Source organism: Toxorhynchites rutilus, chromosome 3 (assembly GCF_029784135.1).
Source record: "Toxorhynchites rutilus septentrionalis strain SRP chromosome 3, ASM2978413v1, whole genome shotgun sequence".
In the NCBI taxonomy this organism is placed as follows: domain Eukaryota; kingdom Metazoa; phylum Arthropoda; class Insecta; order Diptera; family Culicidae; genus Toxorhynchites; species Toxorhynchites rutilus.
The window spans coordinates 13,657,259-13,680,028 of record NC_073746.1 but is presented as its reverse complement, the minus strand read 5'-3'; the positions used below and the strand labels follow the sequence as shown (position 1 = coordinate 13,680,028).

At 39.5% G+C, this 22,770-nt stretch overlaps 1 protein-coding gene across 20 annotated transcripts in view; it reads right to left on the bottom strand.

Moving 5' to 3' along the window:
* The window catches only part of LOC129778600 (uncharacterized), a 190,428-nt gene that overhangs the window by 26,929 nt on the left and 140,729 nt on the right, over positions 1-22,770 (bottom strand). For 15 of the 20 annotated variants that reach the window (XM_055785600.1, XM_055785597.1, XM_055785611.1 and 12 more), the window contains exons 4-16: positions 21,477-21,787; positions 20,259-20,745; positions 17,770-17,917; positions 13,292-13,734; positions 12,926-13,234; positions 12,208-12,621; positions 7,735-7,883; positions 7,394-7,669; positions 7,031-7,318; positions 6,885-6,971; positions 6,749-6,814; positions 6,532-6,576; positions 6,054-6,095 (exon numbers count right to left, since the gene is read on the bottom strand). In XM_055785600.1, coding sequence (XP_055641575.1) covers positions 6,054-6,095; positions 6,532-6,576; positions 6,749-6,814; positions 6,885-6,971; positions 7,031-7,318; positions 7,394-7,669; positions 7,735-7,883; positions 12,208-12,621; positions 12,926-13,234; positions 13,292-13,734; positions 17,770-17,917; positions 20,259-20,745; positions 21,477-21,787 — 3,065 coding nt within the window. The remainder of the gene's footprint in view (positions 1-6,053; positions 6,096-6,531; positions 6,577-6,748; positions 6,815-6,884; positions 6,972-7,030; positions 7,319-7,393; positions 7,670-7,734; positions 7,884-12,207; positions 12,622-12,925; positions 13,235-13,291; positions 13,735-17,769; positions 17,918-20,258; positions 20,746-21,476; positions 21,788-22,770) is intronic. The other 5 variants (XM_055785606.1, XM_055785613.1, XM_055785604.1 and 2 more) reach the window with 4 other exon arrangements.

Below are 22,770 nucleotides of genomic sequence, written 5' to 3'. Positions count from 1 at the left end.
TTCTGACACTTACTTAACCATTTGTCGATGCATTTCCTGGTTTTTCCACAAATAATTACTATTATAATATAAAATCATCATTAGCCACAGTTTTCGATCAATATGTTTCTGTGATATCGAAAAAAAACCTCTTATTTCATCACATGAAATAAATATTCGATACGTTAAAGTAAATTTTCATTCATAATTTTGATTTTGAAAGCAGGTTTATTCCACCTGAATTTCCATCATTATTTTCGCCTCCCAATGAAAGCACACGTAGCTTAATGCCGTCTGCTCGAATATACTTTCAAAATCAGAATCCGAATTGGATTACGATTCCAATAATACAAAAGCAAAAGCAGCAGGTTTTTCATCTTCATAGTTTTTATTTTTAGATTTTCCAAAATATACTCGGAACTTGACAGTTCGGTATAGTTGTATTGGTGAACCCGAGTGCCAACCCGTGAAACATCTCAGTGCGAAACTAACAGCTTTCGGGGTGAACCAGTGCGACACTGAGTGCGAAACTGACTGAATAAAAAACGTTTTGACAGCAGTTAGTGCGGCACTGAGGTTGAAACTGAACAAAAACGAATTCGCTATAGGGCGCTTGCAGCGTGCATATGTATTAGTGATCTGTTGGGCAGGCAAAAGTGATCGCTCCATAGGAATTATATGGAGCGACAAGATTGAGCTTTGTTTAAATAATTATTTTAGCGAAATAGTTATAAAGATTACGCGCTAATCTATATGAATAACATGCGAATATATGTTTCTTCACATAAAAATATTTACTTTTAGCGTCAAAGCCATACACACGGGGAAAAATAGAAATTTCTGTTTTGGCCATGATTCATATCAATGGAAGCAGATTGATTATTCAAAAATTTTCACAGAAATAGTGCAAACTGCACATTGCGATTGTATAGCCGGATTAGGTGAAGTGTGCTCCCATTTAGGTTTTAAGCTTTTTGCTGGTCTCGTGAAAGAATAAACTATAATGAATATTCGTGTGCAGATATCCTTAATCGGCGGCTAGTTCCGCCAAAAAAGCAGTTGATTATGTTGAAATTAAGGACATTTTCAGCCTGAAATATCAACCAACTCTCAGATATGATTTCCGAGTACCCGAATGCTCTGCGGAGAAGCTAAATACGTTTATAAGAAAATTTATCGGAAACGGAAAAAATCCATCGATTGACCAATTCATGGAAATACAAGGAAGCATTCAAACGTGAGCTCGAGACTCTGTGACTTTGATCTAGGTGCGAAAATGTTGATAATCCTTTTTCTGCCAATTTTTCGATTCCAATCTAATGGGAGAGTCGCTCAATGAACATCGCGAAATAGGTGCTAGTAAACTAAATAATATGCGTTACACAAAAACTCTTGTTCATAAAATAGCTTGCCTAACTGTTTCACAAAGTTCATGTTAGCTCTATGCACTATTAGAATGACCGTAACTCTATTTAAATCATCTACAAGAACGCCGATTGATAAAAATCCGCTTCTGCTGCATAGACACTACGAATGTAAACAAGCGAATGTGTGCCCAACACATGCTCTGCATGTATGTGTAGCAAGAGCCCTATTAATTACATGCAGCCGACACTCCGTCACGTGCAACATTTGGTTTTTGCATTATTCGCCACACTCATTCGTTTCACTGTCTCACTGACATTAAACACCCGAAATATTCATACGCATCTTCGATCAGCTGACAGTGGAAGGGAACAAATATCCATCCAGAGAAATATAATCTCACTGACACCACGTCAGACGTTTAAACGCGTGTTCGTGTGTATGTTTCCCTGGTATGTTTCTAGCCCCGGTCCCATTTTTGTGCCGCTTATTGCACACATATCGATGGGCAACGGTGCATTCGAGTGCTGAGTTTATGGGTGTATGACCAACGAAAATTTCACCAGGACACAATGAAAGGTGATATTTTCGGCTTGGGCATTCACTGACATCGAGAATGGACTGATATTTCTGTCGATGGAACGAAAACTATATCAAAACAAACGTGATGGTGAGCCAGCAGTCATAGGCACCGCGATAGAAGAAGAGAAGAGTGTCGGTGGAGATATTTTGCACTGATAAAAATTGCTTTTCGATTTCAATAAGTTCTTTCGAAATTTTGCATATTATGATTCATAACCAGGTCTCAGGTCAGACCTCTCTAAGAAATATTTCGTTGCATTTACATTTCTCATATCATGACGGGAAGTTTTCCTCCAAAAATAACTCCTTAACAACTCGGGGATGTTTTTATACCTGGGGATAGTATCGGAAAATTATTGGAAACCCGTGCATTCCAACTTGGTTATTCGGTTATTAGGTTGTTCAATAGGTTTTGTCGTTCGATGAGAGTCGATATTATTTAATGCTATTGATTCATCGTTTTATTTTTCAGAATGGTACTACATTTTTACTAACTCGTGTGAATCTTATATAAAAAAACGAAGATTTGTAGAACTCATCGTCACAGGAGAACGGATGGTCAGATTTAAGCTGTCTTTCTTTCGTTGTGTTCGTCTCCGGTCAAATTAGAATGATGAAATGAATTGGAAAATACTGAAAGAAAAAAGATCACTGCCCAATGGGGTTAGACTAGAATTGGGTGTTTTTGGATCGATCTTTCGTACCGAAAAAATTAATTTTATCTCTCGTTTTTTCGATCTTAAAAAAGCTTTTTGTAAATTTGTTTTTCACTATACATCGATGCTAGACGAGGGAACGCATGATGGGCGCAGTTGTCACACAGTGGATGTCAGGTATAGGAACCCGCGCATGATGAGGTGTCTCTTCTGTGTGGAAAGCATTAGGGTGGTGATGAATATGCTATAAAGCATGATGCCATGCAATTAGGAGGCGATTGGCCATTGAAAGTAAGCACTTTTGAAACAACTCAATACTTGCGTAGAGCAAGTAAGCCAGAAAATGTAAACAAATATTAGACGATGAATAGAGCAATGAACCACTAAAGAGGTCTAGGTTTAGTTCTAGGGAGAATAGGAGTCTTGAAAAACCAGAAGCGATAAAAATCACCACACTGAAAGTGTCAATGCACTAATGTGTTTTGGTTCTTTGCGGTGGCGTAAATTAGACGCTGCACGAAGGGATATAGGAAAACATAGATGGGAAAAAATCCCACGCTGACAATAGGCAAATGATAAGATCATTAAATCTTTTCTTTTTTTTAACCCTTTAGCGGGATGCGTGGTCTGGCCCTTCATAGCGGGCAAGCGGATGACCGATGCGGTTTCGGTTATCTAAGCAGGAAAGGGAGATCTTTTCTCTCCCTTCTTAGTTTCAAGATAGAGTAAGAATTCATGTGTATATAGTCCGTATTCTTACTTATTAAGTCAGTTCAATTTCAGTAGGCAATAAATGAACGCAAGTTCAATTTAGTGAGCGAGACAAACTGTTAAATTTTATTAGACAAAAGTTCTATTTAGTTAAAAGTCGAATATGTTCAGTTAAATCACCGACAAGTTACGTCTAATAAAGGATACCGGACTACAGAGAAATATAGAGAAACCAACGCACATGTGATAATTCCGAAATCCCCATCGCCAGCCGAACTTCTAACAGGGAAGGTGTTCAAGGTAAATATAAACTAAAAACAGCAAATCCCAAACCGAAAAGCAGACCACTTGCTTCACTCGGACGGACCATCCTGGAGCCGCCGAATTCTGAAAAGTTAGTGGTTGCAAACAGGAATTCGCCTCAACAGGGGCTTGGTCCGTAGAACGCCTTAAAGGTAAATTCGTCAAAACCAACAACAAGGGAAAACTCGGATTCCTTAGTTTACAGCTTGGTTGATATTTATAGAACAGCTTACTGAACTTCTATGCATTCCGGTTGATGATTAGGCTATTGTTCCAAATGTACGCGATTCGATTCAGAGTAAATGAAAAAAAAACCATTGAATTCAAAAAAAAGTATTAAAAATTATTTAAAACATAGAATCAATTTTGGGCGGGAAGATATTCACCGGGTCTGCTATTATATAAAAGCAATAACCAAATAATAGCTAAAAGGTATTCAAGTTCAATAGATGATCTTATGGTTGCAGACAAGTGTACCCAAGTAACCATAATAATTTATACATAGCCCTACTACATGGGCTGAAAAGTCTCGGGATTTTCCAATAGATGACGCTACTAAAAATGAACAAGATTCATTTTGAGAGGTTCGTCTCTCACAAGCATATGTGTGAAGTTTCATGACATTTCGTTTATTTGTTCACAAACTACAGTTGTTTAAGTGTCACCACCTGAGCATTCGTATAGAAAATGGCAAAAGTGGAATATTGTATTTTGATCAAACATTGTTTGGTTGAAGCAATGATGTTGAAGTTGAAGCACCGCAGATGCACGTCTCCCTGGAAGGTTACGAATCCAGAAATCGTAAAACAAGTGCATTGACTCGTTTTGAACGATCGTAAAGTGAAGTTACGCAAGTTAGCTGAGGTCGTAGGCATTTCAAAAGAACAAGTGGGATACATTTTGCACGACATTTTTCACATGAAAAAGCTATCCGCGCGATGGGTGCTGCGTTTGCTGACCGTTGACCAAAAACAACGGCGCGTTGATGATTCAACAGTCGGTTTGACATTGCTGAAGCGTAATTGAGTGGATTCTTTCGAAGTTTTGTGACAATGGATGAAACGTGGATCAATTATCACATTCCTGGCTACAATATGCAGTATGCAGAGTGGCACTGAGGCATATTTCGAGACTTAGACGTTTCATACTACTGAAAGGGAATCGAAATGTTTGAATCTCGCTATACCAAGTGTATTACCCTCGAAGGAAACTATTACACAATTCCAGTATATCAGCATGCTCAACACTTGAAAGCCTGCTCTCAATATTATTGATGCATATCAACATATCAGCAAAATTATCGTGGCCGTGACAATGTACTTTTCTAAGCTAGATAATAAATCATGCTTGAGAATAACACAAACCGGCAGATTCTATGTTGCATAGTCTTTTACCCTGGACTCTTTGAGAAAAGTCTATTTTTAACCGAGCATGTTAGTCCTGATTTAATTACCTTAGACATCTGTCTGTACTCAAATTTAAAAAAAACTATTTTCATTGAAGCAAGAGGTTATAGCAGTTTTACAGCCCTCCGGATTCTAACTTCAGGGATAGAATTTATACATAAAAAGATCTTTGGATCAAGAGCCGCATTACATTTTCACGAACATTAAATTGAATAATCAAAATTATGTGTGTGCTTTGATTGTGTTTTCCTATCGAATGAAAAAACTTCTTGAACAACCTGGTATTTATCTTGAGGGTTTTTCATGAATTATTTCAAGTGAAATCCTGAAACGTTCTGCTTAACTGATTTTTTATTTGCGCCATGTTCTGGTGTACGACATGTACTGGTTTATAGAAAAGAAATATATGGTATAGAAATACATATAAAACATTCAAATGATTTTGGTGAAATACCCAAAAAAGTAATAACGCATGATATAAAAGATAGAAAAATATTTAACAATTAAATAATCATTTAAAATCGAGTTGCACAGTTGTTGGATTAGTGAAAAATTAGTTAATTCAACAGTTATAAACAAACACCATTTATCTATTGAGTACTACAACATATAAAAAAGGTAAAAATAGATGCAAACTAAAAATATCCTGACGACGTTGAGGACTATCAGCCGGAAGTATCTATTTGATAATTTGGGTTTGCTGGGAAACAACGATGAGATCGTCGTTCCCCGATAAATCTCGCTTCGTATTTTCTTCCGACAAATGTGACCCCATTTTATAGTTCACTTATCACCTAGCAGAAGAAATAATCTTGTTAACTAGAACACCAGCCAATCAATGAGTAATGCTTTTTTTTCTCAGTTCGGCAACCGACTATAAAAGACAGTAAATGACAAAATCCGGTTATTGAAGTTAGTAATAACACGCAGTAAACAAGTTCTATCAAATTATTTCGTAACATAAAGCGTTAGGAAGTTAAACAGCTCAACCAAATTGAACAAATACTGAAGTATTGCAGTGAAGAAAAAAAAGAACCATGTAGAAGCCTACCATTTCAACGGCGTACATCAGCTCTTTCTGTTTGGCCAGTTCCTAGACAATAAATACAAATCGCAAGAGTGGAAAAAATGAAGTGAGAATGTGATAAAAACTAGTCTGAACGTAGACATTAATATATTCCTGGAAATTGGGTGTGGCTTTGGTGGCATTTTATACTCAGCTTTAACGTATTTTTTTTTCTGGGCGTCATACAATTCTCGCTCATAACTATATTTAATCGAATGTCTCTCTTGCGTATAGAATAAATTACCAATTATGTGACAAACTAATGATAAACAATCACAAAAAAAAAACACAAAATACATACACACAAAGGGGGATTTTGCACACAAAATTTAATAATCCTACGATGATTGCGGCTTGTTAAGCAATATATGATGGAATAACAAACACTGGCTCTATATTTGGACTATCTCTAGTTGCACAACTACTGAATAGGTGAAATCACTTGTGGATGATTGGTCTGTACCTGCTCTTTCTGTAAGATTGCCTGCTGACGTTTCAATTCTTTCTCCTTCGTTTCGTTTCAAAATGTGTGTCAGGTTTTTTTGGGTACGCCGTCGATCGTCGGTAACATGAGTAAAAAATGCCAAATTTCGATTTATAGTTCATGTTTTTGTTTTGAAATAAAAATATATTCATTTAAATGGACGCTTTTATCAACAGCTGGAAAAAGCTCAGCTCACCTGTTGCTTCCGTGCAGCTTCTTCGGCTTTTTGACGCGCGATTTCTTCATCTCGCTTTCTTTTGGCCTAAAATGTTTGTAAACAGAGAAAACGTTGTCAGTTCTGGTTTCCTCATGTGTTCTAGTTTGTTTGGTACCTCCATCGCTTGCTGACTCTTCAATTCTCGCTCTTTCCTTTGCTGCTCCAACCGTTCGTTTCGTTCGGCTTCCTTCACTTGGCGCGCCTAAAATTGAGAATAAAATAATTAAATTCAATTTTTCTAGCGAACGCGTGTTTTCAAACCTTCTCTTTATTTTTATTGATCTCATCTTTTGCCAATTTCTTTGCATCTCTCATAGCCTGTTGCTGCTTAGCGATCTCGATCCTTTGTTCCACGCCCAAAGCGGTATGCCGAGTGAACATTTTAAGTTCCTCCAACCTCCGAGCCACTTCCGCATCCGTCATCTTGATATACTCCCCGTCGGTGGCATATGGAGGTGGCGCCGGCTGCAGGAACGTTCCCACCACTGCCTTAGCCGAGAAGCTGAAATTATCCCGCGTCAGGTCCTTCGGTTTGAATTGGTCCAGATACTTTTTGGAAGCAGAAAAACATAACACATCAATTATCAAAATGTTCCGCAGCTGTCAGCAGTGCATCAATCCTACCAGCTGCACCTGGTTCATGCCCTTCATTTTGTTCAAACTTTGGGGCGGATAGTAGAACACATCGCCCTTGATCTGGCCGTTCTTCGTCAGTCCCCGAATCACCGTCTCTCGTCGCCAGCCCTTTTCTAGGGGCACCCGAAGTTCCTTCACGTTGACCTGTTCTTCCCCCTCCGATTCGGACATTCCACTTTCCGCGACGCTTTCGGTGTCCGTGTTAGTGTTTGAGGTACTGTCCATCGATTGACTAGCTTCGATCATTACTTGGCGGAGTTTTTCCTGTATGAATATGAAACGGTTATATATCATTTTACTGGAAGCTATTACTACTGAGTGGGGCTTACTATGTCAGCTTCCTGTGTGAGCAGCTGCTGTGCGGTTAGTGGCTTCGAACCAACGGCTCGACTTTGGGCGAGTAGTGACGCTACCGTGTTCTTCTTGGGCTTCGAAACACCACGGCCGAGGTTGCGCGGACGGCCTTCTTTGAATTGGGCTGCAAAGGGTATACAGCGGTGAATTTCCGAGTTGTTTATATTGTGTTATACAACAACAAAATTTAATCTTCGAATGTTGGTGTCTGTGTATGTGAATGAGAAATGTAGATTTTTTGAACCTCCAGTAAGTCGGGTCCAACTGAACTCCCTTTTTAAGCATAGTTAAATTTTAGAGAAATATTCATCAGCTCTATTCAAAAATGCTTTGATGTTCAAAATTGAAACAATATTTGTCGAAAATATTTTATTCTTATACATTTTTCGATGCTAAACACAAATTGTGATCATTGGATTTGCAATTTTCAAAAATCCAGCAAACATTTTGGATAACAACTAAACTGAAGAAAAAAGAACGATTTTCATTATTTATTTTTCATTTGATTCCATCTTTTTTCATTTTATAAATTGTCAGGGATGGATGGAGGGCGGACTCTTTTGGTTAGCCCGTCCTGACCAACCCTAGAAACCATCACCTAGTTTTCTTTAAGTAGGACTATGTCTTTCAGAAATTGTGCCAAATCATAAAACAGGGCAAGTTTTTTGAAATAGAAATAGAATCTACGCACAATGTGGATTAAAAAAATTGCAATTTAAGTTGAAATGTAAATACACACTATAGATGTGCGAATAGATTTATGGATTGAGTGTGATCATCAATATTGTTACAATCCATATATCTCACCCTTTTCCTGAAAAAAAAATATGTCATCCTACTAAGCTCGAGTAGAGGTGTTCTGTTTGTGTTCGCTTTACCCTGATTCGGATAGAAAAATTGTGTGCATCGGTGCATTTCTGATTGTTTGTCGTTGTCGATAAGAAAAATTATTTACCGCAACCCGAATCGTAAAGTAATTCATTCGTGTGTATGTGTTTTTATTTATTTTTTGTTCTTTTTATTTTTCTCTGAACTATGTATGAGTGTATGATTATTGTGCTACACAAAGCGAACGCAACACTTGCTTGAACGCGAATGTATTTAATATACCTCAGTGGTATTATCACCGAGGAAGAGCCCCGTGCCCCGTGGTGAAATCAACAGAGCTATGCCGGAGATCAAATCAAACTAATACAGCTAAGTTCCCTCATACATTCCGTACATTCATTATTATATGCATGAATGTTAGGGCGACGTCATTCGTAATACAAGTCAACGCGAATCATTTCTAGATAGTGTGCGTGACACATACTCCAAAGCGCTCCTTGTCGCAGTGGATTAGATGCTGATAATTTGTCGTTAAACGATTAGCAACCGGTAATTTGCCTTCCTTTTAAATTTTACTATTTTATGATTTGGATATTAAATGCTCAGATATTAACCCTTTACTTACAATGTACAACGTACAACGTCGAGACTCTCTCGTAGTGCGCTTGCATATCAAAGTGCTAAGACGCTCAGTAGAGTAGTGAAATTACTCGATGTGTGACCCTTCGAAACGTCGTACGCGAAGTAGTTAAATTCCTTCTTGATTGAGTTTATGAAATGTTCAGGTGTACTTTTTTTTAAAAAGAGTTTTTAAGACCTCCTCAGGGCAAGAAAATATGTATGTCCTAAGCACGATGAATATCGAAATGCATGACCGGTCCGATAAGAATGTATATTTTCTACAAATCTCATTTCGCCGAATAGTTGAGAGCTCACGTTTTTTAGAATCACATCACCTACCGCAGTGAATCCTGATTTTTATTAACCATTCCCACTAACAACTATCCCTTCCATGATATACGCTAGGGAACCACGCTATAGAGGCGACCCTTCTGGCCTTCGGGCGGCGAATATCATACTAACGTTCCTTCCCTTCCCCTGGTGACTGTAAGGACGTGGCCGGCGTCGTTATTGACCATTCAAAGCTTGAATCACCGAAAATTGCACAACGAGAATGATTTGCTAGTCCCAAGCGTCATTCTGTGTGTTCTATGTGCAATTTGGTTGGTTCAGGTCAATCACGGAGAGCAACTACGAATTGTACAGTCTACCCAAGCTCAAGCTCAAGCTCATCCTACTAAGCTCGAGTAGACCGCGAGTAATCGGTTTTCTATCTTATTAACCTTAGATTTAAGAAAATTGGTTTTTGTATAGTTATAAAAATATAATTAAGAATTCGACTCCTTAAAACTTATGTAACTGAGCCTGTAAAAATAAACGAATTATAAAAAAACCCAATCCGCCCATTTTCAATTTATTATTTTAAACAAGCTATTCGAGATTTACAGCATTTACAAATCATTAGTCACCCAGCTAGTAATCAGATGGTGGCAAGGTTTTCCAAATGACTGAGATATTAGTTTTGTTTTTCATAGAGGCGAATGAACTGAAAAGTTGAAAGCCTCTTTAAGACAAAGAACGATACGGAAATGTTTTTCAAATTGGCCTTCTCAAGGCTAGGAGCAAATGAACTGATAAATTCTATAGCCCCTATAATTCAAACCAGCGAACACATTTGGTTTGGGTTTAATTCGCACTCTGACCGGAGGACTCTTCGTCGAAGAAAGTTTTTCCAATCTGTACACGCGTATTCTGGAGAAATAAGAAATAACATAAGAATTCTCAACCAAGTACTTATGAAAATGACGCTTGTTAATACCTACGTTGAGACGCAAAAGATCCACTGGGTACGTCATTCAATAAATTTATTTGAATCGTGAACATCATTATTCAAGTCACGGTCTCACTCCAGCTAGCAGACAGTAGTCTCTCTCAATGCGGATGTCCGACATAGATGCTCAGTACTAAGTAAGGATACTTATTGATCCAGAAACTTTCTTCCATAGATTGAGCTTGGGCTTGGGTAGACTGGGGAATGGGAAGAAACGTTAGTATGATATTTGCGGCCAGAAGGGTCGCCCCTACAGCATGGTTCCCTTGCGATTATCATGACCCAAAATTTTTCTCCCATAGCTTAAAAACTGCTTTGAAAGCAAACTATTTTTTCGCCACAGAATGCATTCTCAGAATATGCGGGTAGAGTGCATAGTGCAGAGCTTGCACTGACGGGCAAGAAAAAAACAAAATAGGAAGTGTCGCGTCGATTTTCATACCGTTATGTAGAGATTGTTATGATTGAATCACACGTACGAATTTTATGCGTTATCACCTCGGGCCTCACTGTGTCTAGCAAGAGAAGTATATTCGCGATGCATACCGAGTGCGCTACGTGCATTGGCAATAAAAACACAAATCTCTCGAGAACAAGAATCATGTAATCCCCTTCTTCAATGGTTTCTACAAAACCGCGCAAACCCATCGGTACTTTTCAACGCTACAAAACTTTCGACTAAAGAGTTATTTTGAAAATTTCGGTGCATTCTAAAATAATATCCAAAGTAATCGAAAATGAATTCATTTTTGAATGTTTTGCTGAAAGAGAGCTTTTGTGAATCATGGAGCGTATTCGAATTCATCGGTGTAATGATGATGATATTTCGAAATATCGAGGCTTTCTCAGAATCTCAGACATTCTCAGTTCATTCATCTTTAAATCATCTTTAAATAAGGCCAATTTGAAAAACTAAACTAAACGCTCGGCTTTGAGAAAGGCAATTTGGAAACCCTCGCTAGCAGAATGACAGATGAATCGTGAAATACTTGGTGACTTTTTCCGATCCGATCAATAAATTTTCCTGAATTCGAGCATTGTTTCCGGGTTAGAAGTGGCGTTAAAGTGTAGCGAATTCAAGACTGGTGTGAAGAATATAATTTTCAGTGGTGAGAGCTGCGTTCTTCGGTGGTAAACTGAAGTTGAAAATCTATTAGGCAGCGGTTGCTGTCGAGAACGCCACCCTAGTACACATTCGATCCAAGAACTCAAGAATGCAAAATGGAAGAAAAATCCCTGCTGTCTGAACTCTCGAAGCATTGGCTCTACTACGCAGGGTTTGCCGTGAGTGCAAGCTACAAACGATTGATCCCATTATGTGGAGCTGAAAATGAGAACTTGTTCGCACTATGTATAAGAGACGAACAACTGAGATCGTATGATACTCGTCGTGGGTTTTTGGGTTTCTATTGCACTGACCGAAGTGAGTGGCTGAATCAACTCTCGTGCAATAACGTTTCGTAAATAATTGTATACAAACATAAAAAGTATATGAATACTAAGTGTGGTTCATTTTTATGAAAACAATTATCGTTTTGAAATGCTGCCTTTCCTTTTGATTATATCAAAAAAAAAAGCACCGTGAAATTTTGAACGTATTATTTGAGATAACAGCTGGTAAAATTGGATAGCAGATTTGAAGCAATTTCAAAACAATAATAATGCTTAATTATGTAGCATCATCATCGTCATCATCATAAGGTTTGCACAGAATAAAAACTATACTAACATCCAGCGAGTGTCGTGTAATCGTACTCGTCGTAATTGGAGATCTTCAGCAGCTCGGAAAGGGAACTGTTAAGTCCAAGCTGGGCTGCCAAATGGCTATTGGGGCCACTTGTGCCGGCACTGCTGCCGCCACCGCCGCCGCTGGTTCCTCCGGTGGCAGCACTTCCACCGACTAGTTGTTGGTTGCCATTGCCACTGGTGGTAGTGCCGCTGCCCCCACCACCACCACTGGCGGCTAGCAGTAAGGAGCTGATGCTGCTGTTCAAAGAGCTATTCGCGCTGCCGGAAGAAGCGCTACCACCAAAGCCGGTACCAGCCGTTAGTGTGGAGCCACAGGCGGCAGCATCCGCTGCTGCTGCTGCCGCTGCCGCCGCCGACGACGACGATCTATTCTTATTGTTGGACTTTCGACGAGCTGCGCACGTTTTTTTGTATTCCGTTCATATGTGAAAGAAAGAGAGAATGCGGAAATTCTTATGTTGCGTTGGATACACTTCATCTATCATCTAACAAGATTCGGCTAAGTTGGGATGCTCTGTGAGTAGCGCGTGTTATTGTACTGGGAAGGTGATTCGGTATGTGTCGGCTGGATGGGTTCAGGGAGCAACATGCAAGGGAAACTACTAAAAACAATGCACTAATTCTAAAGCAAATGCTTTAAATTCAGCATCTGCAACCAATCATTTAGATCATACTTTTCCTTCTTTTTCTACACTCACATCGGGGCGTATCGGCATTGCCGGAGCTACTGCTGGCACCTAATGCGGCTGTAATTGTGCTGAGACTCTGCAAGCTGTTGGCACTAGGGGTCGATGATCCGGACGGTGGAGCTGGTGATTCGCGATTATCCGATGGCTTCGATGACTTCATCGAGAGGTTTAGAGGTGCATCATCCTGAGAATCGTTGACCGCAGCGGCTGCGTGTGCAGCAGCCGCCGCAGCTAATGAGGACGCGATTGTCGATGACGATTTTGCACTGAGATTCAGTCCGGCCCAATCGCTCAACGAATCCGACATTGAATCCTTGCCTGGAAATAGAAGTCATGTTTCGAAAGTTCTGTCTAGCAAACGTTATCGGATCCCACCTTTTCCACTATTATACACACCATTGGACGTTATCGTGGGCGGCAGCTTGATGACTTCGATTCGATCGTTATTCCCGCCAATGTTTCCACCACTGTTGGATGCACCACTACCACCTCCGCCACAACTTCCCTGTAAGCTGTTGCCGCTGCCACCAATACCGCCACTGTTGCCTATACCTGACGATATTCCTCCCCCACCGCCACCACCTCCCGATGTTCCTCCTTGTCCACCTTGCTGGCCAAAATCATTCGTGTCCATTCTTGCGCGCTTGGCTGCACTTAAACCATGCATTTGAGCAAAATATGAATTTTCATCAATAGATACGGTTTTCTTACGTCCACGCCCGGTTGATCCCGGTGCTTTCGAGCCACCGATCGAGCTGGTGTACTTGATGATCTCGGTGTCCGGCGGGAGTCGCACTCCCAGCAACGAGGACGGATCGCTGGAAAGAGGAGACATACGTTATTATCGCGTTAAATCCAAAAAAAAAACTGCCAAAGAAATGTTTTTTTCTACGTATTGTATACAACGAAACAAATTTGAACATTTTGTCTGACACATGTTCCATATTCCTCAAGGAAATTTTGTAGCCATAATTGGAGGCGATATACATACATACTGAGATATACACGCAAAAGTGAAAGCGATATACGTATATGCCATATTTTATACGCATATAAAGCCGTATATAACGATATACGAAACTTTTTACACTGATATGCGATTCGACCCGACAATGCTATATGAAATGAATAGAATGTGCGTACATAATGCTGCATATCGCGATATTAGGATGATCGTTATACTGATATACGACTTAATCCATTAATGATATAGAAAATCGTGTTTTTGCATGTTATGCGATTTCGGATACACATGAATCTTTACGATCCCGTACTCGAACCTGAAAAAAAATCATACCTACTTTTACCCGTAAAACTTTAGTATAGCCGATCGACCTCGTTATTTTGTGTTATTTTTTCCGTGTTTGTCGAAACACACAGAAATCATTTTTTACGTGACTGATGCGTGCAAGCAAAAAGAAAATCGCGTAATTTCGAGAGAACGCGTAAAAAAGATTGTCCCATCACCGGCCCGCGCTCATCATAACCACACTCGCACAAGCTCTCGCAGATTTTTTTTGACGTAGGACTACGTCTTACATTAAGGGTGCCAAATCAGAAAACCGGTCACGTTTTTATGAAATATAGCTATTTTTGCTGCGAACAGATTTTAACGATCACATACCAATCGAATCAGGATTTTTCTAAGAATTGTTTGATACGCTATACATTATAATCCCATAATCTGTATATGATTTAAATTGATGCAAATTGGAAGCATTCCCTTTTCCCTATACATTTGTTCTGTCCATTTGTGTGCTTTCCCGAACAGAGCTGTCAATAACGGGCAACTTATGCGGCCGCTAGAATAGAAACAACGAAGGGTAAGAAACTTGCATAGTAAGTAAGATGTTGCTAGCGTATAAGTATTGTATCTCTGAGGAAAATTCTCAGAATCTTTCTGTGCTCGAAACAACAAAACTCGCTTATTCTGCTCGTGTTTATGTGCTGTGAACGCTAGTGAATATTTCATTTCTAGTACATCTGGCATTGCAAGTCCGTGTTAGGTAGAAATGGGCAAACCGTTCACGAACGGTACAAAAGAACTAGTTCGCCGAAAAGAGTGAACGAACGGTCGTTCTTTTTCAAAGAACGGTAGTTCTTTCACGAACTAATTGCGAGCGAACGGTTTCTAAACGAACTGATGGAGAATACACTGTTTGTGAACGAACTGGTTCAGAACGAACTGTTTGCGAGTGAACTGTATTGGAAAGAACTGATTGAGAGTGCACTGTTTGGGAACGAACTGTTTGAGAACGAAGTGTTTGCGGGCGAACTGTTTGCGAAATAACGAGTGCAGCTGAACTGATTTGCGATGGACGGAATGGATAAATATAACGAAAATGATTGTAAGGAAAATAAAACAATATTGTTATTTATGAGCAAAATGCATGTAAAGCAGGGTTTATTATGTTAATGTATACTCAATTTTGTGTTAAAAATTAAATTAGATTTTCGTAGTATTAAAAGCAAAACTATATATTTTCAATTTAATGTATTCTTTCAATTCCGCGTAACATTCATATATTTCCTGATTATCAGAAAAAAAATCTGGGGGAAGCTGGGGCGATTCATGTATTAGGTAAAGATAAAATCTTATAGTGAGGGCATGTTGAGAAAAACGATTTTTCGTTGCTTTCAATTCATTGTTTGGCCTATTGCGTGTACGTGTTATCGAGATTGTTTGTATGATTGATTGTTAGTTAAGATCGCTGCTGATTATTCCCTTGAATGAACATTATGAAATATGATCTTACATGGAACCTGTGTGTTGTCCAAAAAGAGAATATGAAAAATTGCACATATTTTGTGCGCATCAAATTATTATATAAACTTTTGTCGACCGATAAACCTATTTTCATATACTGTTTGCAACTTTCAAAGAAGGAGCAGCTTATCTTTCCCCACTAAATTTCAAAAATATAAATTCCATACATATACTATCCAATCCAACGATATCAATTAATAGCTGTCTATTGATGTTGGGTTCTAGCTAACATTCTATATTGTTCTTAATACCGCTGAACGAAAGAGCGAAAGAACGGTTCAAAAGAACTGAATCATTTAGATGAACGGTTAGTGAGGGAACCGTTCATCAAAGTGAACTGTTTTGGCCATCTCTAGTGTTAGGGAAATACAGCTCGGTGAGAACAAAAATCCTCTGGATTGCATGTATTTGCAAAGCGGATTCCCCCAAGCACATTGATTTTGAAGTCCATGTTAGGGAAACACAGCTCAGTGGGAACAAAAATACCCCCTGCTTGCATGTATATTTGCAAAACGGATTCCCACTGGTATATCGATTTAGAAGTCTGTGTTGGGGAAATCGTAAATCGGATCAATCAAAACTTGGCAGTTAGGGCGTTTAGGCGTATAGCGTATAGCTCCATAGGATTCATATCGATCGACAAGATTGAGCTTTGTTTAAATAATTATTTTAGCGAAATAGTTACAAAAATTGCGCGCTGCTCTATATTAATAACATGCGAACATATGTATCTTTACATAAAAATATTTACTTTAAGCGTCGAAGCCATATACACGGAAAAAAAATATAAATTTTTGTAATAGCTATGATCCATATTAATGGGAGCAGATTGATTATTCAAAAAGTTGTACAGGAACAGTGCAACCTGCACATTGCGATTGTATAGACGGACTAGGTGAAATGTGTTCTCATGTAGGCTTTGTGTTTTCTTGTCCTGGAATGCTGATCTCGTGAAGAAGCAAACTATAATGAACATTCGTGTGCAGATATCCTTAATCGGTGGTTAGTTTCACCTGTTTTGGTTGATTATGTTGAAACTAGCTGACCCGGCAAACTTCGTCCCGTGCAAAATTTGTTTTTTGTTATCAATACCTCCAAACATTTACGTTTTCTTACTATGAGCATTAATGGGTCCAATTGCAGAACTGTTCATTGATTGATCTTCTAATCGACCCCGTTTAATTTTGTATGGCAGCTCCCCCTTAGAGAGAGGGGGTGGAGTGTCTAACCACTATAGAAACATTTATTGCACTCTAAAACCTCCATATGCACAATTTGGTTTCGTTTGCTTGATTATTTCTCGAGTAATGCAGAAATTTGAGTTTTATTTGTATGGAAGCCCCCCCTTAGAGACGGGGGTGGAGTGTCTAATCACCATAGAAACATTTATTGCATCCTGAAACCTCCACATGCCAAATATCGTTTCATTTGCTTGGTTAATTCTCGAGTAATGCAGAAATTTGTGTTTCATTTGTATGGCAGCCTTCCCTTAGAGAGGGGGAGGGGTCTCAAACTATCACGAAATCCTTCCCCGGCCCCAAAAACCCCTACATACCAATTTTCATGTTGATCGGTTTAGTAGTTTCCGAGTCCATAAGAATCAGACAGACAGATAGACAGACAGACAGACAGACAGACAGACAGACAGACAGACTGACAGACAGACAGACAGACAGAAATCAATTTATCCAATTTATCCAACATTTTAGCAATTGGTTTGTGGGAGTTATGGTTGGAAGCTGAATTATTCAAATATCGAGAGGCTACCTCCATTCGCTTCAAAACTTGTTCTATAAATAAGATGTAAAAGTTCAATAACCGCGTCTTGTCCATAATTTCTGAGCTCTTCAAACATCAAGACAGCAATGAAAATTTATTTTTTTAGAAGGGAAGATTCCAGAAATTTCTAGACGAAATTTCAACAATAGGAACTCGGCAGTGGATGGAACTAGCTTTCGCGTACAATCGAACGATAACACCGTATGGCACTTGACAATCCTAGTCCCATCATAAATATATGAATTCATATGAAATAAACAAGGTGAAAAGATTCGCTCCACTCTATTCTATGGATAAATGTACTTACTTCAGTATCCCTGAGGACATGTAATCCTTTGCTTTGGTAGAACTCGCGGCCAGCGCGTTCATCGTTGCCGTGACATTCTGCTGCGTCGACAGGTCTAGATTTCCGAACTGAGACAGCGTGTTGAGCGCATTCATCGATGCACTGAGACCTGAAAAATAACAGAAACATGTGAGAATCCAGAGTACCAGTCAATTTCCACCGAATAAGATAACGATGAGAAAGAAAACATCAGCAAATGTGTTTGTTTAGGTCAGAAATGGAATAAACCTTCATAATGTCCTTCGTTTACAATTTGTTTATAATTTTACTAGTGAACGATTTTGTTGATGCTTTAATTGACTATGGATGGATGGATCTAAGTATCATAAAACATAAACAATATCAATCAGTATAACATAGAATATAAATCGTAGAATATCACCAATGCTTTAAAATAATTCTTCGTATGAAATTACACCCATTCATCTTCCTGGTCGTCGTCCTGCTCCAAATTCTCATTTGAATTTATGGAACAATCAGAGTGAATCAAGTACAAAATTGATTAATTTTCTGATAACATATATCTGAGATAAACGGATTATAATACACACAAAAAGCAATATTTTAATTTCGAAGCGTTTTGGAAAACTCCAAATATTTCAACTACGTATTTCGGAAACATATTGTAGGTACAAATGAAAAATTGGAAATTAGTCGCGAAACATTGCCTAATTTTGGGCGATTTTGTATGTATTTAGGAGCTCATTGAATCAATCTTTTGAATGCTCCCTAACAATGTATGGTAGCATATTTTACAATAATTAGTTTGTTGAAATATTTTAATTTCCCATACATTTGTGTGGACCGCAAAATATTGAGACTATGCAAGCAAGCTGCGGGCTAGATGCAATGAACTTTTAAGGGCAAAGTCTGTGAGTGTTCTCGTACCCGAACGAAAGGATTTAGAAGAGCTGGCCATGGGTAGGATGAAGGCAGTAGCGAGACGGCCATCGCTGCGAATGAAGTATTTCAACGGACTATTTCAGTTCACAAACCTGTTACGAAAAATGATTGGCTTGATTAGAAGTAACTGGGCTAAAGGATTTAATATCTTTTGGTTCGAGTACCTCGAAGCTTGTACGACTTATCGAAAAGGTAATGTGAAACATGGATTTTAATCATCCGAAATGGAGATATACATGACCTATACTTATAAAACTTTGTGTGTGAACATACCGCGATTTACATATGCTGCCACTAAGATAAGTGTGTTAAGGGTCGGTACCTCGTTAATAATATAGCTCTGATTGTAAAGATTCATCGGTCATAAATTCCTTTGGGATCAAACGCTTTGTGAAGATCATGATTCAATTTATTTTCAATGATGAGCAATTCAGTTTTGATCAGCAAATGCATGTCATTTACTGTTTCTTCATTTTGGTTATAGTCTGTCTGCACAAGAAACTTCACTTTTCTGGTCAGCTTTGCAGTTATTGTTCATCAACAAAAAACTACAGAAAATGGAATGGTAACTAATACCTAATAATGACCGGACAGAGGCGGATGAATTTGAATGTTTCAAGCCTCTCTAATATATAAAAGAAAAAAAAGATTACCTGAACAGTTTTCAATTCCGCGGGTGATAGAAAAATCGTTTCGAAATTGACTTTACCAACAAGTCAATTATTTCCATGCCTTTTCGAATAGCACAATATATGTCCGGCTCATAAAAGCGACTGAATACTGAAAATCAGTAATCTCAATTCAGACCCCTCGTAAAGCTTCTATTTGCCAACATTATTGAACGCGTTGTTTAGAAAATTAAACAAAGAAAATATGCTACATGCCGCTACATTCCTACATAAGTACAATTAGCTTATTTATCAAAATACGAACTAAATCTGTCTCTCGTAATATGTAATAATTTATAGGAGTTATCCAAGTACTCATGACATTACATTTCCAGCATGCGATTTGTCGTTGTCATGTTGAAAAAATAATTTGCTATACCTATGATCACCCATTCCAGTTGTTTTTCTTCCATAGGCAACTCAGTTCAGGCACTAATCTGTTGATCTTCTATAGGCAACAATAGGTTGATGAAAAATTTCATATTCGGATCATATCTTGGAACCTATTATCTATCGTTAATCAAAAGAAGTAACATGAATGTGATTCCAGCTGATAACCACACATAAGTGGTTAATCGATCTCTCAAAATATTCAACATTCAACGAACTCAATTATAAACATCAACTACTAGTAATATTTTGTCTCATTTGTATGCGATTGACACACGTGTTCAATGTAATGGGATATCATTCGTATACTAATGACATTCTGGAACTCTCAACTCTGAAGGTTTGTATCCAAACAATGCCATATACGATTTTGTATCAAACGCATTACCTCTAGGCTAATCCGTATATTTTTAATGCAGCCCCCGTTTTAATTTTTAATCAAGCTCGACTACCAGAAACATATTTCAACCACGCCAAAATAACACTAACCTAAATCGGCAGCCGGACCGCCGCTGCCGCTTTTGCCGGAATCCTTCCCCGATCGTGAGAGATTCTGCAGGTGACCCCCGGGCGATGAGCCGGACATATTACTGGCACTGATTGTAACGCTAGGCGATGGCTGTGATTTGTTGGATGAGTTGACCGACGGCGAAGCGGACGATCCGCGGCTCAACGATAGAATATCATTTCCGGTGTTTCCGCCTGCGGCACCTCTACCGCCTCCACCACTTCCGCTGTTACCCCCACCGTGAGAGGACGCTGAGGATTTAGACTTGGATGATCCCGACTGATTACCGCCTCCCCCACCTCCTCCTCCTCCTCCAGTACCACCACCCCCCTGCTGCTGTTGGTTTTGTGCTGCCGCTGCCGCCGCTGTGATGGCCATCAGTTCTTTGTGGAGGGTGGCTTGGCTGTAGAGGGACTGCTTGTAGGCTGCAGCCGCGGCCGCTTGCGATACGGACGGAGAGGATGAGTTCTGGAAGAGAGAATGAAATTGATTAGAATATTCGTTGTGTCGAAAGAATGCGAATGAAAATTAAAATATAGGAGAATACATTTTTATTGATCCGTTTGTATCCTTCTGATATCTTTCCGCACCAACAACATTACCAAATCGAACCCACACCCACAATCGATGCCAAGAGCCAAATTATATTATTGATCTGGCACTCTCAGCATTCCTTGTTCCGCCTGCAGTGGAGAATTTCGACAGCAAAATTGGGGGAGAGGACAACAAGAGGACACGCACAGGCAAGATAAATTACGATTCCGAGAGGGTTGGCGGGCCAACACCAGTAGGGTGATAAATTAGAACGAATACTCCGCTAGCACTTCCACTAGTAGCAAGCCAACAATACCATCGAATTGAAACAAACCCGGAGCAATTTCACCACCCCTCCCGTGCTTTCATTCGTTCCAGTTTGGGAGCTGCAGTTTCAATATGGGGGTGAGAGGAATGTGGGTAACAACTCATCGTTGATTCCGCTCACGTATTCCGCGTGGCAATGGCATATTGTGACTCTCCGAACGGAAGCTGTTAAAACTTTTCTAGTGAAGCATCGAGCACAGTACTATTGATTGAATACCAGTGTCTCTTCCTTTCTCAACTGAACAAGACTCGTGCCGAGGATTCAGGTGCTTGAGTTAATGGTCTCCTGCCGTGACATTTTCATCTAGGAAGTCTTTATAACAATTATTATAACCTACCTTGTAAGATGCTGCGTTCATTCCTCCCGCTCCGCCGGTACTGCTCGCATTACTACTACTACTGTTGCTGCTTCGATCCCGTTTCTTTCCTTTACCTCCGCCGCCACCTTTACCATTTGCGCCACCACCTCCACCGCCGGTGGCAGCACCACCGGAAGCGCCCCCTGCTCCTCCCATGGCACCAAGACCTAGTCCAGCGGGGAACGCCCCTGCTAGATCCGCCCCGTGAGGGAAAGCCATTTGGGACATGCCGGATGCCTGCAGCCGTGCGAAGTAATCCTGTGCCGCAAGCTGGGCCATAGACCACCAACCTGGAAAGTAGAACAGGAAAAAATGGTTTAGTGTTTGTTTGTGTCTGTGTATGTAGGTGGGTTATTGCCAGGCGCTCAATTTGCATGAGTGAGTCGGAGTTTTTTGGAGATTTACAAGCGTGAGTGTTTGTATATTTGTGGCGTTTTTCACAGGTGTGGGAAATGTAATTGTTCCCCCTATGCTTCGACACATATTTTTATGTACTTCGAATCCACTAGAATCGATATGTTGAAGGTAGGACATAGAGTGTATTCGATGCAATTCTCGTAATAATGGGAAGGTGTCATTGTAACAAAAACTTCTGCGATACTTTCAAATAATGTGATCATTTCCCAATGCTATCCAAATGCCTAATAATGAATTGCAGGATTGAGGAGAATTATGAGTATATACGTTTTTGCAGCTAAACCTAAATTTCCGCATATATTCAGGAGAAGCAATGTCATACGGTTTAGGTCAAACAAGGACAATCCGTTGCTGAAACGGCTCAACATGTCAGACAAGACGGACTACTATCCGATAGATTATTGCCTTGTGGACGACATATATGAATTCAAGATGGCGATTTCGCGGTCATAGTGAAGGCTAACTCATCCTAAACGACTGTTGAAGAATTTCTCGTGAAATTCTTGTGGAATCGATTACCAACTGCCAAATCTCATCAAACTTAGTTCTTGAAAATTCTAGTGCCCATCATCCTGTCTTATCTACTCTCACTAACATATAAAAAATGGTCAGATTCACATCCACTTCTGTCACTAACCACATGATCGTTTACCATTTAATAGGTTAGTTCTAGGACGCATAGTATTTCGATTACTGGAGAAATCTAGTAACAAGCCTGGTATCCCAGTAGGTGAAAGAACAACAGATCTTCTTTCCGAGAAAACCAACATAAATATCGTTGCCAACGTAAAAACAGATCGTAAATGGCCTCTTTTCGTTTGGGACGTTAAACTGGTTTATTAGGCTGGAATCAAAC